General features: G+C 40.3%; 1 protein-coding gene across 31 annotated transcripts in view; it reads right to left on the bottom strand.

Moving 5' to 3' along the window:
- Rbfox2 (RNA binding fox-1 homolog 2) overlaps positions 1–20,325 on the bottom strand; it is a 247,718-nt gene that overhangs the window by 120,382 nt on the left and 107,011 nt on the right. The window contains exon 1 of one of the 31 annotated variants that reach the window (XM_074084376.1): positions 12,220–12,433. The exons of the other annotated variants lie outside the window; for them this stretch is intronic. Coding sequence (XP_073940477.1) covers positions 12,220–12,234 — 15 coding nt within the window. The 5' untranslated portion in view covers positions 12,235–12,433. Of the gene's footprint in view, positions 1–12,219; positions 12,434–20,325 lie in introns of those variants that run through there. 31 annotated transcript variants of the gene reach the window in all.

Here is a 20,325-nt window from a genome sequence, read left to right on the forward strand (position 1 = left end):
TTTTGGTACAAAATTAGTAGCTGGATATTTCTATGTAGCAAGTTTCTATCAAACAGAGCAGCTTAAAGCAACACTTATCCCCTACAGTTCATGTGGCTAAGAGATCCAGCTGGGTTAACTGGCCACCTCTGATTCAGAGTCTCTCCCAAGGCTGCAGTCCAGGTGCTGACAGTTAGCAAGGCTCTATAGGCAGATCTGCTTCCAAATTCACTCACCTGGCTGCTGGCAGCTCAGAGGTCCTCACTGGTGTGACCTAATCATCAGCTCCCTGCCACGTGGCCTTTCTACAACATGGAAGTCTTCTCCCCAGTGTAAGGGTTCTAAGAGAGACACCTAGAGAGGACAGGTACTGGAGATGAGCTCTATTGTCTCTTTGTAACTAAATCTTGAAATTGACATCCATCACTTCTGCCATATTTTATTCAATCAAAGTGAATCACTAGGCCCAGTCAAGGCCTTGAAAATGAAGAGGAACATCTTGGATGCTATGCTGCCAATTGCAGACAGTTGAAAGCATTATAGCACACTGGTTAGGAGAACTGACTCTGAAGCATGACTGCTGGGTCTAATTTTTTTTTTTAAATGACCCAGGGTCTCACTATGTATCCCCATATGGCCTCAAACTCAAGCAAATCTCTTACTTCAGCCTCCTGAATGCTGGGATTACAGGTGTGTACCACCATGTCTGGTCTGGGTTTGAATCTTGCTTCCCCCTTTGAAGATAAAATTACAGTTGTGAAAGCACATGACCAGATGCCTCATACACAGGAGGTACCTGGTAAAGTTCTGTTGTCTGTGCCAGCCCCCTGGATCATAACTGAATTGGCTACAATGTTAACTGATCTCTGTGCTTCTAGCCTCTGTCCAAACCATCCTTCCTACAGAACCAAATTAAAAAGCAGTATTTCAAGAAGGCTATGTGTTGTGCTGGAAAAACAAAACAAAGACCAGAAGAAGCTTTCAAGAGTTCCTGAGCATCTACAGAGCAGAGATTTAGTAGTCAAGGTCCTCCAATGCACCCATCGAGCTCTCTCATCCATTCCCATCACTTCCGCTGATACTGGTCTCTCCACTCTTCCCTTGACTCTTCTTCCTTCTTTACTCCACAAATGCCTAGTCACTGCCCACTCTGTGTCAGGCCCCTTTCTGGGCACAGAGTTTATACCAGTGGCTTCACTGGGGAAAAGAACCAACAAATAAATGGCATGTCAGATGGTGGTAGGTGCTACAGAGAAAATGAGGAAAAGGAGATGGACAAAAGGGGAGGGAATTACCATTTACATAAGCAATACCTTATATATGACATTTGAGTATAGATCTTATATAAAAAGAAATGAAGTCATTCGGATATCTGAGGGAAAAGTGGGGAAACAGTAAGTGCTCAGGCCTTAAGGCAATGGTGTGTTAATATGTTCAAGTAATAGCCAGGGGTCAGTATGATACCTGTGAAATAGAGAAAAATCTTCGAAGAAAATGAGCCAAAAATTTAGTCAGGAAAGCAAGTCATATAGGCCATATAGGCCAGTGGAGGGCACTTGACTTTTATGCTGAATGAGATATGAAGTTTTGGGCAGAGGAACAATATAAACTGACATTTAAAAGGATCACTTTGGTAGAAAGAGACTTTGGGGGAAAAGGGTGAGGCAGAAGAACAGGAGTTGAAAATTACTATACTAATACCACTAAGAGATAATGGTGGCTTGGGCCAGAATGAAAGCAATGGTACTCAAGAGAAGTGGTTAGTGTCATGTTCACTCATCACCACACAGCTGCTTGTGCCAGTTCTCCATCTGGCTAGTCTCCATTTTGTTCTGGCAGAATCGAGCTCAATCACACCTCCTTCAAGAAGCCTTCCACATACAGCCCTGTCTTCTGAGGACTGTCTCTGTTCCTGAACTCCCATACCATTTCCACACTGGCATGTAGTGTCTGCTGCTAACACATGGTGATTGACTCACTGAGCTTCTGTGTCCTTTTACTGTACTGTCCTTGAGAAAGAAAATGATGTGTAATGAGGGTAGATGATGCTCAAGTGGTAGAGCACCTGCCTAGCAAGCATAGGGTCCTGAGTTCAATCCCCAGTACTGCCAAAAAAAAAAAAAAAAAGAAAAAGAAAATGATGTATAGCTGTTGGTAACCTCATGTTGACAAACTAATCACTTAGAAATCACTATTCCTCAAAAAAAAGGTTATCATTATCCGCACTTCCCTTAAACTGCTGAAGACAATGAGCTACTGGACACAGTTTTCTCAAGGGAACCTCTGCCCACCACTCAGGGGATGCATCATCATCTTGAGCTACAGTTCCCAGGTGCTGCCTGCCAGCCAAAACTATCTCTCTAGACCAGTGGTTTTCAAAGTGTGGTCTGTGGATCAGCAGCATCTGCATCAACTGGGAACTTATTAGAGATGTAAAGCTGCTGGCCTGCTTGCATCTAATGAATCTAAAACTGGAGGAAGAGCCTTTTCTGATGCACTACTAATTCAGAACTATTGTAGTCCTTAAGGCTTAACAAGTACACTGCTTTTCCAAGAGACTCCCAGAATAACTGCATCCCTCATTCACCTCAAGCATCACCAGAAACCCAAGCCTTCTGAATGGCTTACCTGGCACAGGTGCTCTTGGATCACATCTCTTGCTCCTCCCTGCCCTCCTAAGCCCTGAAAGTCAGGAGCTATTCTCAGCAAACCCCTCCATAAGCTTGTCCTCTTTTCTGTGATGTTCCTTTACTTTTTTGCTCTAAAGAAAAGCCAACTACCTTTGAGGGTGCTGCTGCTTCTGCAGTGAAAGCCGGCCACATGCCTCGGGAGGGCAAGCATCCTCCCTGCCCACCCTCCACCTTCATACAGCACAGGACATGCCAAACATCCTCCTGCTTCCAGTACAGCTTCTAAACCATTTCTCTTCCCTCCACCCAAACTGTACATCCTTTAAAAATACTTGCTGACCTAAAGTCTTAGCCCTGTCTTCATCTCCATCATTGGTCTTATTCTAAGGACTTCAACATCCACACAGAATCAACACATTGGCATCCTATGTTTTGTTGTTAATGTCTTTAGCACCAAGTATATTTTCTCACCACTTCATCTCAACCACCCACCTACCATCATAGCCTAACACTGTCATCACCTCTAAAAATGTCAAGATTTTTCAAGCTTCTATTTTCACATGACCAAGAGTTTGTTTGTGCTAGTTTTCGGGCAATTCTCTAATTTCCTTACTCTCTCTAGTCTACAAGGTGATCCCACCACTCTTTCATTACTCCTACTCCCCTTGTTCCTTCTTCTTTCTAAGACAGCTTAGATTTCTATGATCCAACAGTAATTTTGGAATTAGTCCTTTCCAAAAGTCTTAATTCCCTTACCACCTTTTCCCATAGTACAATGAATCTAGGAAAACCCCAATCTCTGGTTAGATCCAACTATCTCTTTATTCCTCTCTTGCACCTAAACAACAGAAGATTGTTGGATAAAAACCACAACAACTAACCTGCCACCACTCACATTCATATGAGTGTGATTTATAACCATAAATCTTAAGCCTAGTCTACCTCTCCAGTAAATTCACCCCCACTGTTTAAAATGACTCTTTGAAACCTTCCTTCTTTCCTCAAATCTGCAATACTTTTCCATTCCCTATATTTTCATTTCCAGAGGCTTCTGCAATTAGCCTCTTTCTTTCCAGCATTCTCTATTTCTTCCCTCTATTGGATCTTTCCCACTGACATGAACTATGTCTTACACCCCTGTTTTCAAAATCCTCCATTCAGTTGAGGGCAGTGGCTCACTGCCTGTAATCCTGGCTACTCATGAAGCAGAGATCAGGAGGACTAAGGTTAGAAGCCAGCCTGGACAAAAAGTTTGCAAGACCCCATCTCAACCAATAAACTGGACATGGTGGTCATCCTAGCAATCAGGGAAGCAGAAAGAGGAGAACTACAGTCAGGACCAGCCTGGGCATAAAAGCAGGATCCTATTCACAAAAAATAACTAAAGCAAAAAGGGCTGGGGGTATGGCTTAATGGTAGAGACACAAGGCCCTTGGGCTTCAAACAGACAAACAGAAAACCCTAAAGCCTCCCTTGAGCCTGCATTTTGCTCTAGATACTGCCCCAATTCTTAATGCTCCCCAACAATGCAACAATGTTCATGGTCTCAACATCCTTATCTACCAGTTAACAACTCAATCCATTCCAAGTGGCTTTTTATTTCCCTCATTCTAACAGAAACAGCTCTTACCAATGACCAATAACCTACCAAGGCCAAAGGTCAATTATTTGGTCTGAAATTATTCAAATCCAGAAGCACTTTCTTCTCTAGAGCAAACTTACCTGGTTTTCCTCCTACCCCACGCCTTCTACTGAAGTGACTCAGGGCTATGATCTCAGGCCATTCTTTGGTTACATTTAATCCCCAGGGTTTAAATATACACCCATGAACCTCAACCTTACACCCACAACTCACCTGTCTCATTTGAACTCCAGATTCATAGCAAAGTCACTATCAATCTCCACTTCTATATCTAACAGGTATCTCAGATTCAACAAGTCCAAGTCATAAAAACTGTATTATCTGTGTCTATTTGAAACCAGAGTTTTGGACCTCAGGCCTAAACTACTGGGCTTCCCCTTGTCAGGTCTGGCTCTTGCCCCTATATGCCAAATAAAGAGACATGGTAAGGGTGGAGAAAGGAGATTTATCACACAGCCCAGGATATTCTGTGAGGAAGAAGCAAAGTAAGTGCTTTAGCCCATCTTTAGCCATCTTGGGTATACACATGAGTATTAGCTTTTAATAGACAAAGAATTAGGTCAGGGGGCAAAAGATATGCACAGTTAAACAGTCCCATGCACAGGTGTGTTCCAGTGGGTCATTATTTCAGTCCTTGTTTTGGGAGGGGTTCCAGAGAAGATGTTATGCTGTCATCACTGGTCAGGATAAACAAGGAATTGCTGCTTGGTGAGTGGTCTGTTTTATGGGTCTCTGCTGTTGCTTTAGAATAGTTTCAGTCCCTTGTCATAAAGAGGTTATTGATCAGTTCTGTCTTTCCTGGAATCTAAGGTGATTGCAAATTGACTTCAAAGAGAATGGCTCAGAACAAAGCAAATACAAAATGAAGGCAGAGATACCAAGCTTTTCCCCTGTATTTAGTTAATTTGTGAGCCCAAGTAAGAAGTCAGTGTTTTCAAGCAAAAGCAGCATTAGCACCTCTTATATGTTCTCTATTCTGTCCCAAGGAAATGAACCCCTCTATCCTAATTCCTCAAGCCCAAAGCTAAATACAGGTGGATTCCTCCTTCATCTCAGTACATACCCTAGCCCTCCTGTTTGATCCTAGCAAGTTGCCCTCCAGACTCTAAGCCTCTAACTTGGATCACAATAGCTTCCTGACCTCCTTTTTCACTCTATCTCGAAAAGAAAGCCACTCTCTTTTAATATCTCCCAATACTTTCCTATTTTAATCCCAACAAAATTCAAATTTCTCCCATTGAGAATGATGAGGCCCTGCTTATTAGCTCTCCAGCATCTTTCCTACCCTCTCTCTGTTCTCTGTACTCCAGCCACATCACCCCTTTCTGTCCAAGCTCATTCCTATCTGAGGGCTCTACATTTGCACTCCTGCTTGCAATGCTCTCCTCCCATGATTGACAAGATTGGGCTTCTTATCATTCAGGCCTTTTTCACCTCCCTCCTAAACCATTCAGGGTCGTATTACCTTGTCTTTTCAAGACATAGCACATACAAGTAGTACCTCAAACTATCTTTCTTCATGTTTCCAGTGTCCTTTCTCCAGTTAAAAGACAAACAAACAAAACCTCTTTATGGGAGAGGACTTTGTTCACTAGTCTGTCAGCATCCCCTGCACAATAACTAATATGCATTAACTGCCTGAGTCTCATTTTTAACTTAATAATTTAAAACTATGACTCTCAGAGTTTTCTGAGCTTTAAAATTATGTATTAAACCAAAGTTTCCAAAGTATATATCCTGTAATAATATGTCAGAATGGAAGCCTTCTGACATCCTTCTGATACACAAATCTGACCTCACTTTCCCTTGTTTAAATCCATTTGCTTTCTTGAGACCAGGCCTCGCTATGTAGCACAGGCTACCCTCAAACCTTCAATCCTGCCTCAGCCTCCTGAGTACTGGAATTACAGCCATATGCCACCATGCCTGGCCCAAACATTCTTAAACTCTCTACTATTTTTCATTTTCAGCTGCCACTATTCCACAATCCCATGCATATAAAACACGTAGAATTATATGTTCTCTATACATATAATCTATCTACAGGATAGAGTTCAATCTATCCTATTTTGGAAAATCAGTGACCCTGTCTTTTGGCCCAAAAACCCACCCCAATTGTCAATCTCTGCTGTAAAGATCTCTTTGAACTCCTAGATGCTGCTAGCTTTTCTGTTCACTACATGCTTTGCCTCCTGATAAATAGGAAAACCCTCCTACTCCTGAAGCCAACCCCATCTTCTCAAAGTATAAGCAAGTATACCTTCTCTTCTCTCTTATATTCTACTTCTCCCACTCAAATAGATTTATTCAATTAACTTTTAAGCATGAGCAAGTCTCTTGTTTTTTTATTGCTGTTGTTTTGTTTTGTTTTGAGGTTCTGGGGACCAAGCTTGGGGCTTTGTGTGTGCTAAGCAAGTACTCTACTACCACTGAGCCACATCTCCATCCCTAAGTCTCTTTTAAATAAAGCCTCTTCTCCCATATCCAGCTACTCTCTATAATCCTTCAGAAACAACCTTTTCTAATAACTGTCTATATTCTTTCTCTTTTCATTTTGTTGCCTCCCCATGTCCTCCTTACGTAACTCCATTCCATGCAGGCTTCTGTCCTCATTATTCCTTCAAAATAATGCTTGCTAACATCACCAGTGACCACCATGTTGGTAAGCCCATGGATATTTTTCTGTTCTCTCTTCTGCCATAGTCTCTTATCTTGATTTCCTAGTGTCCTCTTAAAAAACCATGTATTGCAGAACCTTATTTCTTGCTGCCTTTGAGAGTTTATCACTATCAGGCATTAACTTCTCTTCTTGCTCTCCATGTCTTCCCCAGACAATTCTCAGTTTAAGCCATTACATTTGTCCATGGCTTTGATGACACTGCATGCAGATATGCACAAATGTATATAGCTTAAGCCTTTATCTTTGGGTTTCCCGAAGTAGGTAACCAGCTAGCTAAACAGTATTTCCTCTCTGAACATCAAAGGTACCCAAAATGCCAAATCCAAAAATCAAACCCATGACCCCCTTCATCTTCCCTCCTAAATCTTCCAAACGACAACATTCTATCCATTTTATCTGATATCCATCAGACAGTTCTACCTCTCTCAGCCTGTGTCCTATCATTGAGACTATTCCAATAATCACCTCACTTCTCTCTGCATTTTCACCCTCCTCTAATCTGCATAGATAGCTTTAAAAAATCTAATTATAAATTCCACTCACCCTACTCCTAATCCTACTTAAAATCTTTTAATGGCTTTTCACTGCCAAGTAACCATTTATAGTATCTGGCCTTAAATATTAACTAAACTCTTGCTACGTTTTGTGGTAACTCAATTTACTATTGCCTGGTTTTCTAAGGTAAAGCCCAATTAAAATGGCAAAAGGGTGATAAAACATGGGCAATAACAGATCAATCTAACTGGTAACCTGAATCTAAAAGGTGCTGTTGTTATATTTGCTTAGTACAAACCAGTTTACAAAAAAAAAAAAATCTTCCACTTAGATTATCTCAATAATCTGTTAATCCCATTTTGAGATGTGAAAATGAATACACAGAAAGATCATACATTGACAAGCATCTCAACTGCGGCCAAAACTTACACTCCACAATTTCCAAATGACATGGAGAAGCCATGGGTTACTCACTATTTTGTTCCTAAAATGGCTGATATGTATTTTTTCTAAGGGTTATTCCCCAGTGTTCCCAAGCACCTATCACATCCTTTCCACAACCAGAAAAATCAAGGTATTTACAGTTAAGTAGCATATTTCAAGTAACTAGTGTTGATGGAAACAGAATTCAGCCTCCTTATTTTCACTTCTTCCCCCTGTTCCATGTCATGGTACATGGTAGTGGGGGCAATTGGAAGCCACTGAACAAATAAGAGAAAGGCAAGGTGTGGTACAATAAGCTTTATGGCTCAAATTCTGTTGATTCTCCATTGCGTGATTTTTAGCAATCTACTTAAGTTTCTGCTTTCTCTTCTATAAAATGAAAGTAACAGCTAACCTCCAGGGGTACTGAGGACTCTAGGGTATATGCTTAACAGGCATGTTATCACTCAATAGACAGTTTAAAACAAATTTTAAAAAACAAAACAAAACACCAGCTTCTCCTTAAAAGATAATGTGAAAAGAAATAAGAGCCAAAAATTTAAAAAGATGGGACTAAGTTTCCAGCTCTGCCATTTACTGATTGTTCCAACCTCTTTCTCAGTTTCTTTCCTTACTTATACAACAGGATAGTCATACCCCGTGAGGATGAAATAAGGTAACATGTAAAAGCACTTTCTTTTTTTTTTTTTTTCATTTTTCTTTTATTATTCATATGTGCATACAAGGCTTGGGTCATTTCTCCCCCCTGCCCCCACCCCCTCCCTTACCACCCACTCTGCCCCCTCCCCCCCCCGCCCTCAATACCCAGCAGAAACTATTTTGCCCTTATTTCTAATTTTGTTGTAAAGAGAGTATAAGCAATAATAGGAAGGAACAAGGGTTTTTGCTGGTTGAGATAAGGATAGCTATACAGGGCATTGACTCACATTGATTTCCTGTGCGTGGGTGTTACCTTCTAGGTTAATTCTTTTTGATCTAACCTTTTCTCTAGTACCTGTTCCCCTTTTCCTATTGGCCTCAGTTGCTTTAAGGTATCTGCTTTAGTTTCTCTGCGTTAAGGGCAACAAATGCTAGCTAGTTTTTTAGGTGTCTTACCTATCCTCACCCCTTCCTTGTGTGCTCTTGCTTTTATCATGTAAAAGCACTTTCTTAATTGAATAGCATTAAATAAAAATCATTACTATGTACACACACACTTTACTACTGTGTTACAAATTCTTTAAGGGCACAAGATGTCTTTAATCATCTTTGTATTTCCAACAGCTGACTCTACCCATTATAGGCGCTCATTAAATGTAGATTGAACTGACTTATTAAGCAGACAGGATTGAGCTATGACAAAGCAACAGTTCAAAATGAGATCCAGAAGTTCAACAATACACAATATGAGTAAGAGAAAGCCTGGTGCAGCCTAGTCAAGATCAGTTCAGACAGAACATGTCCTACCTTCTGGGAATTTAAGTAAGTGGAGTATAATTTTGATTGTTGGATATAAATTGTATAATCATTAAACAAGCAAGTTCGCTCAGTATAGGAATCATGTCTGTCTCTTTCTTTCCCTGTTTTTGGAAGATGAAGAAAAGACAGGGCAAATAAAGGACATAAAGACTGATCAGCAGGACAGGACTACATACCCTCATGTTCACAGGTACCTTCACATCCTTGCAAAATATGCTTCTTTCAGGCATATACACTGCTATATAAAATTCACTTCACAGAATTTCAGGATCAAGAGAGGTTCAGAACAGTTACAGCATTATCCAAAGTCACATGGATTGGTACTAGCTTGCCTACATTGGTCCTACATTTCTCCGCACATGTCCTCAGGGCCTCCCACTTAATATCTGACCACCTAAATTTCCTTCTCTGTATCTGGGAGTTATGCAGCTATAGCTTCTTGGGTATCCTCACTGAATCCAACAAGTGTGCAAGGTACTGGGGAAGACAATGCCACCCAAACTTTCATTTGTCACAAAACACATAGAAAATGATAATATTTTTATGGTATACAGTGCTCATGGTCAACATGACTGGGGAATCCCAAGCCCTCCTGGCTGCTCCCAGGGTTGCAGGGAATAGTTATCTTGGCATATGTGTATCAGTCCAACATGTGGTATATGTTGGGAAGCTCTGTTTCAGGACTAGTAAGTAAAGAGGATTAAGACAAACACACAAATAACTATAAGAGATGCACAAAGGAAATAACTAAGGAGACTATCACTGTCTGCTCTGAAACATAAATGAGTGGAAATGAGATTAATTCAACTTGCTTCCTTTCATAACTCCTCTTGCAAGCAAATCAAAAGACAGAGGATCCCACCCTTCTGGAGACAATGCTGATGTCTCTTTCTTTCCCTGTTTTTGGAAGATGAAGAAAAGACAGGGCAAATAAAGGACATAAAGACTGATCAGCAGGACAGGACTACATACCCTCATGTTCACAGGTACCTTCACATCCTTGCAAAATATGCTTCTTTCAGGCATATACACTGCTATATAAAATTCACTTCACAGAATTTCAGGATCAAGAGAGGTTCAGAACAGTTACAGCATTATCCAAAGTCACATGGATTGGTACTAGCTTGCCTACATTGGTCCTACATTTCTCCGCACATGTCCTCAGGGCCTCCCACTTAATATCTGACCACCTAAATTTCCTTCTCTGTATCTGGGAGTTATGCAGCTATAGCTTCTTGGGTATCCTCACTGAATCCAACAAGTGTGCAAGGTACTGGGGAAGACAATGCCACCCAAACTTTCATTTGTCACAAAACACATAGAAAATGATAATATTTTTATGGTATACAGTGCTCATGGTCAACATGACTGGGGAATCCCAAGCCCTCCTGGCTGCTCCCAGGGTTGCAGGGAATAGTTATCTTGGCATATGTGTATCAGTCCAACATGTGGTATATGTTGGGAAGCTCTGTTTCAGGACTAGTAAGTAAAGAGGATTAAGACAAACACACAAATAACTATAAGAGATGCACAAAGGAAATAACTAAGGAGACTATCACTGTCTGCTCTGAAACATAAATGAGTGGAAATGAGATTAATTCAACTTGCTTCCTTTCATAACTCCTCTTGCAAGCAAATCAAAAGACAGAGGATCCCACCCTTCTGGAGACAATGCTGATGCTCTCCCACAAGGCAGGTGAAATCAGCACACACTACTGTCTCAGAAAATCCTCTGTGTTCTCATAAACAGAGTACTACAAAAGTTTATCAATAGAGGGGAGAAAATTACATTTCAAGGTCATATTCAAATATGAAGGGAGAAACAAGAAGCCCCTCCCACCACACTATACAGATATACATACAAACCCTATGACCAAGTTCCTCTCCACAAACCTAGTTAAAATTTTGCCTTTTGATATTTACAAATTTAGTCTGCCCCAGCCAAGTAGGTTCCTGCAATTTCAGACATCTGGGCCAAAGGGCAAAGGGCAAAGTGAAACTTTCTAAAGCTGGCTAGTAGCAAGGGCATCACATCTACTAGGCTCCCTTAGCAACAAACAACAGCTGTCTGCTCAAGAGAGATACCGCCATCTTTACAAGGGACTATATATAGTCTTGCTTTTATAACTGAAAATGGTGTGAGGTGGTTCTGTATTATTTTCCCTGTCATTCTTATGAAAGTTATCACATTTCATAATTTATAAACCTCTGCAATCCCAGAATGTTTTCCTCCATTTCAAATTACAACGCCACTGTTAACAGTAAATTAAGGTACATATAAGTTCCTGGCTTTTTAAAATATAAAATGGTTTGTAATGTCTGATTACTAATTACTATTCTAGCTCTATGGGCCTTGTTCTAACTATGGGCAAGTCATTCTTTGTGACTTAATTACTTCCTCATACAATTTTAATAACAACAGTGACCTACTTCACAAAACTATTGTGGAGGGCAATAAAAAGTATCAGATAAAAACTTAAAAAGCTTTATTCTAATTAATGATTGTGCCATCTTTTTGCTCTCAGTATCTAAAGACGTAGCTTGATTATCAAGGTCAGTGCCTTGAACACATAGCACAAGTCAATTCTGAAGCCAGCAGCTCATTTCACCTGCTCACTTGCCTTCTCCAAACCTACCAAGCCCAGGGGATGGCACTGCTCTGGGAGCTCAGCCCTGTGCCTAGGTCTAACAAGATAAACAACATTTAAAAACAAAACAAAACACCAATGTCACAATCACTGCTAGGTTTTAAAGCCTAACACCTGTGCACAAAAGGGATGTGGCAGGCTGTGCTCTGGGGGGAAGGCCATTTGTGCAAGAGCAAAACCTCGCAGCTTTCCACTCCTTATATGTGCAAGTGCAAGCCCTCAGCCACAGCACTGTGTACTCACCCAGAGGTACATCATGTCAGATCGGACTGCTCAAACTCAGAAGTCCTTTGATCCTGGACTGCAAAAGGGCACTTCAGTGAACCGTAGGAAAGGGGGTGCCAGACTGGGGAACAGAGATTGGGGTGGGGAGGAACCCCCCCCCCAATCACTTGAGTTAAAAAAATCCTAAAACCGACTGTTCTCCTCCCCCCTTTCCGACTGACTGTTCTGTTGTTCTCTCTCCTCCCTCTCTCCCTCCCTCTCCTCCTCCCTCTCTCTCTCTCTCTTTCTCTCTCTCTCTCTCTCTCTCTCTCTCTCTCTCTCTCCCTCTCTCTCTCTCTGGGAGTTCCCAGCCCTGAGTGTCTGAACTGTAGTGTACAGCACACACTCTGTATTTGCCTTCAGGGAATCTCTCTGTCATTCTACTTCTAGACACACAATCACCACTCACATATTGCAAAAGACAAGGATGGGTGGGGTTGGTAATAAACCACCAGCACCAATTTCTAGAGCTAGACATAAATTAGTTTAGGATGAGTTCTTCAAACATGAATGAAGCAATCAAAAAACTATGCCCTCCAAGATCAAGGCAAAAATGTACCAAGCTTTCCCCTCTGACCTGATTCTTCTGGATCCCCTTGCAGAAGTCAGGTATGCAGACAGAATCTTCAGCGTTGGCCTGGCACCACTATTCTTTTTACCATTTCACCACTAGTAATTCTTGATCTTATAAGATTTTAAAACAGAAAAATTTAGATATACACTTAAATAGGCTTTTCATCTTTTATTACTACTGTCCTAATTCAAATCAACATAGCCTTCCTTCTGAAGGGGCAAATGTCAAGAATATTAAAGTTGAGCAGATATTGAGCTTCTATTATGTTACAGATACTTTACTAGGCATGTGTACAGGGCAGGGTACAAGGCCAGGGTCTAAATTCTGCATGTACAATTACTGTTATTATAGCTTAGGGAAAGTTTTTAACCTTTTTAGGCTTCTGATTCCTCAACAAAAACTAGGTATACTGCTCCTTCTGAAGCTGTACTTAGATCAACTGATATAACTATGTAAACTATCTGCCAGGATCCTGGTGACCAGATTTTCTAAATTTCGTTCAGTTCATTTATTAAGTGCCTCCTATATGCCCAGCAAAGCTTCCATCCATTTTGGAATAATATAAATTATTATTTAATATGGTGATTAATCCTCAAATTACCTGCTCTGGTGGCTTTTAGTCAGAAGCTAACTGAATTTTCCTCCATCTGCTAAAGCCCACACTCTTTCCTGACCACCCTGCCCTTTTGGTATGTTTGGACCCCAAATCCCATCCTAGCTGTAAGTGGCGCTCTCTCTCTCTTCTTTGGGTGGCCTAGGATTGTGACCTAGCAGTCACCACTTCTGTTACTACTATAGGTTATTTCTCTACCTATCTTATCTCCTTTTCTACATTCTTCAAGGTGAAGACCTAAGAGCTAGCCCCAATTCATCTATTTTTGGCAACAGTCTTCTGCACAGTACCTAGCACATATTGGATATACACAACATTCTCAAAGTGTTACTGTTCTGAGGAATACTGTACTCTTTTAACTCATTAAAGGAAAAACAAAACAAACAAACAAAACACAAGAGGCCTACCACCTTCCAGCTGCCTTAGGGTTCTGGTTCTCCCTCAGACACATTGAAACAGCTCCCTTCAGTTCATGAAATCTCCAAGTAAGGTCTGCAAGTCACACAAGCAAGGGAGGCCCATACAGGCACTAGGTGTCTACGTTTTCCCTTTATGATACTTAACACTGTGGTGCTGTGGTCTTAGTTACCTGCTAAAGTGGAGTTTCTTTTCTCTTAGGGTAGCTGTCAGCTCACTTCTCCACTTCTTCCACACTAAATACATGCCTTCTGCAGGAGCGCTTATAATACCTTTGCTCTCTCCCACTCCACCTGAGACTCTCAGCTTATTCAAACTGAAGAGTTACGGCAGGGACTCTGAGTCTCACCCAGACCTTTTCTTTTCTTTATGCAGAACTCATCTTCCTCTGAAAACAGGATTACTTCATGTTTAGTACAAAGGCAGAGTAAGAACTCCTAAGCTCAAAACTGAGACAGGCTGGGCATTAGTGGCTCATGCCTGTAATCCTAGCTACTCAGGAGGCAGAGATTAGGAAGATCGTGGTTTGAAGCTAGCAGGGTAAATAGTTTGTGAGACCATACATACCTCAAAAAACCCTTCACAAAAAAAGAAAAGGGGGCAGGGGAAGGGTGGAGTGGCTCAAAGTATAAGCCCTGAATTCAAAACCACCAAAAAAAAAAAAAAGGACAGGCTTTTATAAATTATTATTTTTTTTAAAAAGGAAAACAAATCTTGACTTTCTATGAACTGTTACTTAGACTCTTTTTTTATGTCCATAGTCACTTTCCTATCTCAAGGTTCATGCTCTAAATCTGAAGCCACCAGTACTTTCTATCCTCTATTGGAAATAAATATATTAACATCACAGTAAGAGACTATAGTCTTTTCAAACTCTCTCAAGAGTGTTAGTTTTTAACACGCATTCATCCCTAACTATGGTATCAATAAAACAAATACAATGAAGTTTCAAATACTCATACTCTCATTTTATGGTGTTATCTTTTAATCAAGTTTGGGATAGGATGAAAAAAATATCTGCAGAAAGTAAGAAAAATTACACAGAAAAGAAATTCTCAAAATGAAGTACGAGAAGTTTAAAAATTCTGAAAACTACGTTTACAATTCCCATGAGTAGAACCACTTATAAACTTCTTCGGAACCACAAGAAAAAAATGCTATCATAAATATATATGTTGCTTTCCTGATTAGAATATTTCAAATTAGGTGGACAGAAATCAAACACTTCTGTGTGTTTTTTACACACACACACACACACAGGCAAGCTAAGTGAACCTTTTTTGTTCATTATCCTGCATGTCCACATTTCCTTACCTTAATGAGAACAACAAAAAAGAGACAAAGAGATTAAAATTCTTTCCAATCTTTAAAGTCAAATTTAAGGAAGCCTATGCTTTATGGATATTTAGGATTCATATTAAGAGACAAAAGGGTGCTGGAATGTAGTGTTCAGTGATAGAGCACTTGTCTAGTTGTGTGAGATCCTGGGTTTGAATCCAAGATCAAAACCAAACAGATAAAGAGGAGTAATGATTCCCTAATACGAAACCAAGTTTTAAAAAAAAATTGTTTTTGAAGCAAGCCTCTGTAGAAAATACCTGTTTCTTTCTCTTGTAGGACTGGAAGAGACAACATACCTCACGTAACCATGTTGGCTAGACAAATGAGACAGAGGAGGGTCCAGCTGGATTTGACTTTTAAAAATGCTGAAAAGAATGTGGGTTTTTTTTTGTTTTGTTTTGTTTTTGTTTTTTTACTTCATTTCCTCTCAGCTTAAAATAGAAGGGATTCCCTCAGGGCAGTTCTCTGCAAGAACTCTGCTACTCAAAATGTGTCCCATGGCCAAGCACCTGCAGCATTAGCACCAACTAGAAGCTTCTTAGATAAGAAGACTGTCAAGGCCCACTCTGGACACCAGGATGAAGATCAATACCGCAAAAAAAAAAAAAAAAAAGCCTCAGGGGCTTCTCATGCACATGTGGTGTCAGAAGTAGCCTAGATGGAGCCCTGGCCTCTCCCACCAGGGCAGAGACTCAGGGGAAAAAGGGGTAGCTGTGACTTTGCCACTTTTTAGGCAGAACCACTCCCCCTACTTGCTGATCTCCATATAGCACCATCAGCAGCAGCTATTTTTGACTGGGAGCACATTATGTATCACAATTTTCATTCATTCATTGCCTCACTTCATCTTCATAATATCTCTGCAAGGTTAGCCTTGTCATCTCTTTCATGCATCAAAGGAAACTGAGGCTCTAAGTGGTTAAATAATATGCTCACAGCTATTGAGTAAAGGAGTCAAAAGTTGAACACAAGTCTATAACATTGTAAGATCATTTCTAGTACACAAAATTTATTCAGTGATAGTATCAAGCCTGGCAAAATCACTAGAAATTTTTACCCTGATGCAATTCTGCATTCTACCTTTGAAAATAACAAGGGCCAGAGAGCGGGGTTCGGGACTTGGTGTCCACACTCGGTGTCTATATGCTGTCAGAGATGCTGATCAAAGCAGTGCTGCTACTATTGATTTTGATTCAGAGACCTTCTTGTGAACCAAGGTTGCCTTCTAGGACACTGCAAATTAGCTCTTCGTGTACACATGGAGAAAAAGGAACATCACCAACCTGGCTACTTGGAGGTAACTTGTTAAGAGTTCTTTTCTTACCCCAAGTTTTAGGAAACCCAGGGCTACCATCTCTAAAACAAGGAAACTGCACCTTCTTGAGAGACCTGTTTCTCATTACTATTTCAGTCCCACTCTTCAAGAGTGTGACTAACTTGCTCTGCTGTCCCTTCTACCACAACTTCAGATGTCATGAAATGTTCCTTTCTCAGCTACTTTTTCCTTACCTACCCACTCCAATTCTGTCTTCTACTCCCTCCTTTGACTCCATAGTCAAGTTACAACCCCTGCCCTGCAAATACGCTTCATCATTTGTCTTCTCATCACTGCCACCTGGCAAAACTCCAGTCCAGGTTGAACACAAGTCTCTGCCTTCTCTGTACTTGTGTCCTGTTGACTGAATGCTGCTGGAGGAAAGTACATAGCCATGCTGATGTCACTGTACATTCACCATTGCAAACCTCAAATAGGCAAATCCTATCCTCCTTATAAGCTTCTCTTACTCTCCAAAACGTCGGTCACTTGCCTTCTCAAACCTGCCTCATTCTCTCCCTACCACCTACTCTTGGCTGATGCTCTATCCAAGTGTCTTTTTTTTTTTTTCTTTTTGGCGGTACTGAAGTTTGAACTTAGGGCCTTACACTTGCCAGGTAACAGACACTCTACCACTTGAGCCATGCCCTCAGCCCTTTTTGTTTTGTTTTTGACCCCTTTAGATAGAGTCTTTTGTTTCTGCCCAGGCAGGTTAACCTTGCCTGAGAGTCCCCTACCTATACTCCCATATAACTGGGATTACAGAAGTGCTCCATTATGCCCAGTCTATTTGTTGAAATGGGGCCTCTCACTAATGTTTTGCCCAAGCTTGCCTTGAACTGAGATCCTCCTGATCTCTGCCTTCTCGATAGCTGGGACTACAGGTGTGAGCCAACACACCCAGCTGAATACATCATTTTAAAACAAAAAGATTCAGATGGTATCTTCCCACCTCCAACTACAATCCTATGTAGAAATGCATGCACCTCCTCCTACTTATATTTAGCTGCAATGAAGAGTGTTACTCCCATCTAATGCCCATCTCATGATTCCTACTTACACATGTAAACACTTGACTGCCCAATCAATCACCCACTCTTTTCCTGTTCAACAACTCCCCCTCTAAGGGGCTGTCTGAGAACATCCCCAAGCATAGAAGGATATGCACTGCAGCAACCTGTAAGGACAATTCCCCTCCAAGTAGCCCATCTTAGAAAACCCTCACCCCCATGAACGGAAGTCTGCAGCAATCTGTAGGAATAAATGAAAAGTAATTTAAAACAATGTCCCACAACACGTTAATGACTGAATAAAAGGTGATTTTTAAAAGTTCTTCTTTGACCCTTCACCCCACCCCTTCAGCTATCTACCATTTCTCTGCTCACCACTTCATAATAAAACTCCTCCAAGAAGCTATCTAGATCTGTCTCTTGTCTACCTCTTATTTCTTCTTCATTCTGCTTTAAGTTTCCAAGCCCTATATTCCATTAAATCAACTTAGGTCTATTACTTCCATATTACTTAATCCAATAGACAGTTTGCTGTCTTCAACTTACCTGGCCTCTTAGCAGGAGCCAAAAAATAGTTAACAGCCTCCTTAAAACACTCTCTTCTTGCTTCTGAGATACTATTACTTGGTTTTTTGTATTGTTTTGTTTAATGTATCACTGGTTACTCCTCCTTACCATCTTTTTCTGGCTTCTTCCTTAACAGATCTCTAAAAAGAAGTATTTCTTGGCACTCAATCCTGGGTCATTCCTTTCTCTGAGTTGTCTTGTCCATTCCCATGGTTTCAATTCATACTAATTACCAACTTATATCCCTAGCCTAGAGCTCTTCCCTGGCTATCATGCAGCCATGTCACCACATGCCCAAAACTGGGTCCTTAATTGTCCACCATCAACCCAGAAATTGGTATGCTCCTGGCATTCCCTACTTCAATGAGTGGTACTACCTGGCAATTATGAAAGGCAGGGACCCTTCATCTCTCCTCATCTATGCATTTGACTTCCTTGATTCCCACTGCTACCACCTTAACACAAGGCTTTCCTGGATAACACAATAGTTACCTCACTTTCATTGTCTCCTTGAAAGCATTCACACAGTAGCCACAGAGACATTTTAAAACAAAAATCAGATCATATCACACCTCTACTGCTACAGCCTCACATTATACTTAACACATTCTTCTACCCAATGGCCTTGAAGGTCCTATGTGATCTGCTGGGTGCCCAGCCCTCCACATTTCATACCATTCTCTCCTCTCAATCACTGCTCTAAATACACTGATTTTGTGTACCTGACCTAGAATGGGTCTACCCCTCTCCCCCAAATCCTTTAATCCCTGTATTCCCTCATCTTCAAAACCCTCCTCATTCTACTTTCATTCCTTGCAAGGCTGACTCTTTGTAACTTTCAAGTCTCAGCTTAAATATCTCTTCCTCAAATAAAACTTTCCAGATTATCCTATCTAGTTTTAGGTGCTTCACTTCAATCCCTTATTCTCTATTGCTATGCCCTCTTTATTTTCTTCCTGACAGTTATAAAAATCTGTATTTATGAATTTGTTTTCTCATTTGTTATAGATTTCTCCATTAGAAAGTAATATTTTGTATGTATCAACTATAAGTAAGATCTTCTACTATGGAACATTTTATTCATTGACTTTTGGCTAGGAAAGGTCAAAGTTATTTGTAGGAGTTTTTGGCACTCAGGCCAAAAACCAAGTCCTATAAATAAAGTTAGAGTGCTACTAATTTCACCCTTGTTACCAAAAGGACTCAAAGCTTTGCCATAGCTATATGCCATAAATACATACTGGCATCAATGGCTTTAAAATGTTACAATTGGAAATAATCCTAATTTTAATATAAAAAAGCAGTTCCAATTTAATCATTTATTTTAAGACAATTTTATAAACATTCCAAAGCTTTAGATTATTCTTCTCAGCACAATAAAATAATAAGCAATAATTCAAGCTCTACTCTTATCAGGCTTTACGTACATAAGTCTAGTACCATGTAATGTACCTCATAACCACTATTCCAATGTAGCTATTTCAACTTAATTTAATTAAAACTTCACGGTAGCACATATCAAATGCTGAAGGACCACATGAAATTAGTGTCCATCATGACGGAGAAGGCAGACATAAAGCATTTTCATGTCCACAGGAAGTTCTACTGGGCAGAGAGTGTTAGACCATGGTAATAACCAGAAAGCAAAACAACCCTCTAAGTTCACAGAGTATCGAAATGTACATGCGCCCTTACAAGCAAGAAAGCTCCATCAGGCCTTCTCTCTGAATCTATTTATTTTTATTTTAGGAGAATTTCTGTCATGGATATCTGGCTAATTGCCTACTGAAATTTCAAAAAGCAAATTAGTAAAATAATCTACGAAGTAGTATACTGAAGAGGAATACTACATTAGAGGCAGCCATATCGAAACAAGGGAGAGCTAGAAGAAAGAAATCTTAAAAAACAGTGAAGACATTGAAAACAACAAAAATAAATAGACTGATGACAAAAGGGGGCCATTTAGTAAGGCCAGACCTACAAAATGACTCTCTGACACCTCAAAGTATGATGCTAACATGTGTGTTAAAACCATTTTTTTTTAAAAGGGCCTATCATTTTACCGTTAAGAAGAAAAAAAGTACAGTAACATATTTTAAAAGGATTTATTTCCAAAATGATTAAATCTTGAACATCTTGTTCTTTTAAAAAGGCAAAATCCTCTTGGCTGTTGGAATATTCAACCACCAAAAAGAACTTATTCCTAAAATACTCTGAATAATTAAATTCAAGACTTTGTAAACAAATG

The sequence above is a fragment of the Castor canadensis genome, chromosome 8 (assembly GCF_047511655.1).
Source record: "Castor canadensis chromosome 8, mCasCan1.hap1v2, whole genome shotgun sequence".
Classification (NCBI taxonomy): domain Eukaryota; kingdom Metazoa; phylum Chordata; class Mammalia; order Rodentia; family Castoridae; genus Castor; species Castor canadensis.